Below are 4,918 nucleotides of genomic sequence, written 5' to 3' on the forward strand. Positions count from 1 at the left end.
GGTGTAGCTGTTAATTCTGACTTTTCTTCCTCCATGCTGATGTGAGCGACTGCCAGGCGTTGATTTTTACCTTCTTCTTTGGGGGCTCTGGCTCGGTACAGGACACAGTGGCATAAACTTTCTCCTCCGGCACCACTTTAATTGTTGCTCCCACCGAGTAGACTCCTTTAAAGAGGATGGTGAGCATTTGCACTGTTAGTTGAACCTTACGGATGGTGCTAGGGTCGGAGGGCGTTCTTACTCTGGGACCTGCAGTACCCCATCACGGAAGTGGTGTTCTGCTGTCACTCTGTACAGATATGACTTCTCTTTGGGTCTTGCTGCGTTGCTGCCCCACCAGTCTATTTCGGTGGTGTAATAGTACAGGTCTGAGGTGCGTACCCCACTTTCCCTTGGCACGTCCGGCAAATCCACCATTGGGATGGTGCAATCATTGATAACCTCCAAAATCAAATGTGCCCAGGTGGTCAGCTCCCAGGGACCCGTCCAACCCCCATTAACAGCCTGCACCATTGCGTCGTCTGGGAGTACACTTAATTCTTCGGCCAGCGGGCGATCTGTCTGGGGCCGAAGCACCCGGAAGATCACTGGGGAGTGCGTGGTACTCACTGAGGGGTATGGTAGTTGTGCTCGCGTGGGATCATAAGGCTAGGCAGTATGGACAGCGTCCCACAGGGAGTCGTGTGGTCCTTCTTCTTTCCGCCAAATCCACTGTTCTCTCCCTGAGGGGTCCTCTGGAGTGTTGGGGGGCGCCGAAGGCCCTGCGAACCAGTGAACCGATGGTATGGAACTCCCGTAAGTACACTGGGGTCCTCCGTATGTTTGAAAAAACTGCAGAGCGCTGTAGAATCTTTTTAGCTGCCAGCCTTCAGCCTCTCCCGCCGGAGTCACCTCTCCTCCCCGGATCTGCTCAGTGCAGACCGAACAGACGCTTAATTCTTCCCCATCCCACAGGCAATGACATCGTTTTGGTTCTTCCTCCTGCCATCCCCATTGGGTCACCATTACTAGCCGGGGTAGGGAACACAGTCTGCAGTTCCCGCAGAACTGGGGAGACTGGGAGGTACTGCAGCTTCTCTGCTGTTGACTCCTGTTTCCTGGGCTTTTCGCGGCCTGTTTCTTTCCAGGTGAGAGGGAGTTGAGTATTTGTTAAACACCCTGGGCAGCACTTTTTAGCTTTATTCCCCATCAGCATTTCGGGTTCCTCTGACAGGATTCCATTTTTGGCCCAATCCAATTTCTTCAGGGCTCGTCCTGCCCAGATCCCTCCTGTTGTAGGGTTAGGGTACAACAACAATCCCTCCTGATTACAACCACCCCTTTCACGGTGGCCAGTCTGAGATAGGGTGGAACAATACATGATTCACTGGCCATTTCACCGGCTTCTGTTTCTCTTTAGTCAGGAACTGGCTTGAGTTGCTCGACTCCTTGGATCCCCTTCTTTTCCAGCAATACTGTGTTCCTGTCCAGTACTTGCTTGACGATGTCTGTCGTTTCAAACTTGGGTTTCACAGCTGCGCTCACAGGTTGCTCTCTTGGTCTGACCCACACTCGTTGTCCCACTTTGAATGGCACTTTGGGCGTCAGCTTCTCCTTTTTATCGCTGGAGCCCCGCCCCGTTTCCTTCGTGGTAAATGGCCGTTGGTTGAGCTCCATCGAGGGGGCGGGCCTCTCAGCTCTATTCCTGTCGTTTACTAATCCAATGGTGTGCTCCACCACTCCGTTGGCTTGTGGTGTGTAGGGTGGCGAGTAAACTCTCATTACTCCGTACTTCTGGCACCACTGGTCAACCTGTGCATTACGGAAATGAGTTCCATTGTCCGTCCGCAGCTCTTTCGTGATTCCCAGGGCACTGCACACTTGCTCCAGCATGCCGACAACACTGCTGCCGTTTGCCTTCCTGACTGCCTTCACAGTTACAAATCCCGACATTGAATCCACCAGCACTAAAAGGTACTTCTCACCTTTTCTTCCTGTCATTCCCATGGGGCCTGCCACGTCTATACAGACTGAGCCCCAGGGAATCGTGCTTTTGATGGTCAACCCTTCCAACCACTGCCCTCGGCGACCTGCGTTGTATCTCCCACACACTTCGCAGTCCCTCAGCACGCGTTGGACTTGTTTCACTGGGATCCAAAGCTCTTGCTCCTCCAGCTCCTTACGGGTAGGTCGCATGCCTGCATGTTCTAGGGCCCCATGCACGCTCCGCACGACCTCATCCACGCACTCTTCTGGGACCTCCCGTCCTCTGGGAGTCTTGTCCCACTTCTTGATACCGACAAAGACAATCTTCCTCTGTTGGACATAGCAGTCCACTTCGTCATTTCCACGCCAATGACCTCCCTCATGCGTGTGCGCTTGCTGATGCTCAACTTCGAGCTCCAGCTGCATCTTTAACTCAGCAATCTTTTCCCACAAGTCTCTGTGTGCCACCGGCTTGCCCTTAGCTGTCTCAAAACCATTTTCCTCCCAAATGGCTAAGTCTTCTTTAAGGGCTTGTGCACAGTAATAACTGTCCGTCACCAACCTTGCACTCTTGATCTTTCTTTTCACCAGCTCTAGTAGTCCTTCCAGTACCGCAGTCACTTCTCCGGCTTGGGCACTGACGGGGGCTTTTCCCTTCTGTCGACACCTCTCCTTGCCATCCTCTCCTTGCCATCAGAACCAGAACAACCACTCTGGTTGTTCTGGTTTTTCAGGTGTTTCTTGCTGTCGTTTCTTGTTGGTGGGTTGTGCTGGGCCAATTTCAAGCTCTGGGTCCAGCAAGATGTCTTCCCATCTTCCCCACCGTGCATCCCGGGTTTCGGCACCATCCCCTCCTTGAGATCGGACGGTATTTCGCGGAAAACACAAAGTCCATATAGAACAATCCTAACACATCATCACAATGGATAGTTAAGATGTCCCTCTCGTAGCAAGTCACAGGAGAAGATGACGGCGTCCACGTGTCCACAACCTCGTACTCCGTTAGATGTGAAGGTGGGGAAATCCAGGTGTCTGCGTTCAGCTCGTCATCAATTGTGGAGCTGCACGGCTCAAAAAGATCTTGGCGTTCCAACTGAGGAGTCGGAGTGGTGCCATCCACCTCCAAATCCTGTTGTGGGGCGGCTGGAAAGTCGCAGCACGCTTCTAGTTCTTCGAGCAGGTCCTGGAAATCCTTATTGAACGAAGGAGACTGCATCTGGCAAATGCAGGTTACGATGGAGCTCGTTTGGCTACTCTGATCCTTGTGTGATAGGATAGGTGCATCATTAGTTTGGCATGCTTGGTGGGATGAACTGAGAAACTCAGCCTGGGTACCCTGGTCGTGAGTTGCAATGCTGGTCTGGCACCCGACGTTGACGAACAGGTCTGGAGATGCCGGGAAAACTGGTGGAATGGGGTCACCAACTGCTACTACTCTGCCATCCAAGAGATGCAGAGTAGGAAGGCACTGGCGGGTGGTCTGGTTTTCCCATAGCTTCTGGACTACGGGCATCATCCGGCTATCCCCCAACGGCGACATTTGAAGCGCGTCGTCATCCACACGACTTTGTGGTCCCGTTCCAGGGATCTAGTTGTGGAAGCCGCAATGTAAGGCAGGTCCTCACGCCCCTGGAGGCAGAGGATTGCCGTTACATTATCCAGGTGTACGCAATCGTGACTCCAGCGGGTAGACGATGCAACCCATATGAACCCAGCGGATTCTGTGGTTGTTCCACATCCCACGCAGCAGATTGGTGCCTGAAGAGAAACAGCAACCTAGGTAACTTCATGATTAATGGTTATCGATTAATAATACTCATATAAATAAAATGGCTTAAAAGCGAAAGCAAAAGCATAGAAAGTGAGCTGGTTTAAACTCGTGTGCCTCTGTGAGCTGCAAGCCATGGGGAACGAATCACAGGGAAACCATTCTCGGATTCTGGTGCTTCCGAACTCTGCATATAATACAAATCGTGAAATATCGCCACGTGGGTCATAAGCCACATGACGATAGGCAGGGTAAACGTCTTCTTCATCCAGTAGAGGGTACAAAAACTCACCAAACGTCTTTCAGTCGGCTGTAATGGAAGTACTGGGAGATGTGGGAGCAACTGTGTACATAGATGATGTTTTTATCGCCGATGACACTGAAGAAGAACACCTAGTGAGACTGCAGACAGTAGTCGAGAACCTCACCAAAGCAGGCCTGAAATTAAACCTCAAGAAGTGCCAATTCGGACAGTTCCAGGTGAATTACCTGGGATTCCAGGTCACGTCAGACTTGGGACTCTCAGATGGATATAGGGAAAAATTGATGAACATTCAACCCCCTCGGTCAGAGAATGAACTGCAGAAAATACTGGGACTGTGTAACTATGTCAGAGACCATGTGCCCAACTACCAAAAGTATGCCAGACCATTGTACAACTGCCTGAAGAAAAATGTGGAGAACGAAGAAGGAGGAAAGAGACCGTGGGTTTGGACAGCAGCCAACCAACAAGATCTGGAAGAATTGAGAAAAGCGATTCAAGCAGCGGTGAGGCTGGAACCAAGAAGCCTGTCAGAAAGACTGGTAGCAGAGATCAGCTGCGAGAATGATGATGCTATGATCAAAGTGAGCAATGAAAACCGAGGCTTAGTTACACTGTGGAGCTACACCCTGACCTCTGTCGAAAAGAAATACCCACAAGAAGAGAAAGAACTAGCGGTGCTAGCTCAATACTGGAGTGTGCTAAAAGATCTAGCACAAGGACAGCCGGTTAAAGTCATCACACAGAGCCAGGTGCACAAGTACCTAAGGAAAGACACCGTTGAAAGTACATGAATTTGAGACAATCATTACTTCAGATTTTTTGAAAGATCTACTTCTATATACATTTTTGTGGATTAACCTGTTGTTCACAGGTTGTCATTCACAATGACAGGGGTGTCAAACTCCAGTCCTCAAGGGCCG

General features: G+C 50.9%; 1 protein-coding gene across 1 annotated transcript in view; it reads right to left on the reverse strand.

Moving 5' to 3' along the window:
* Positions 1 to 513, reverse strand: part of LOC106942305 (CST complex subunit CTC1-like) — a 44,580-nt gene extending 44,067 nt beyond the window's left edge. The window contains exons 1-2 of the mRNA XM_015025552.1: positions 338 to 513; positions 71 to 218 (exon numbers count right to left, since the gene is read on the reverse strand). Of these exons, the coding sequence (XP_014881038.1) occupies positions 71 to 218; positions 338 to 513 (324 nt within the window). The remainder of the gene's footprint in view (positions 1 to 70; positions 219 to 337) is intronic.
* Between the last annotated feature and the right edge of the window lie 4,405 nt (positions 514 to 4,918).

The sequence above is a fragment of the Poecilia latipinna genome, unplaced genomic scaffold (genome assembly GCF_001443285.1).
Source record: "Poecilia latipinna isolate Pla-1442-1.1 unplaced genomic scaffold, P_latipinna-1.0 Scaffold4179, whole genome shotgun sequence".
Lineage (NCBI taxonomy): Eukaryota > Metazoa > Chordata > Actinopteri > Cyprinodontiformes > Poeciliidae > Poecilia > Poecilia latipinna.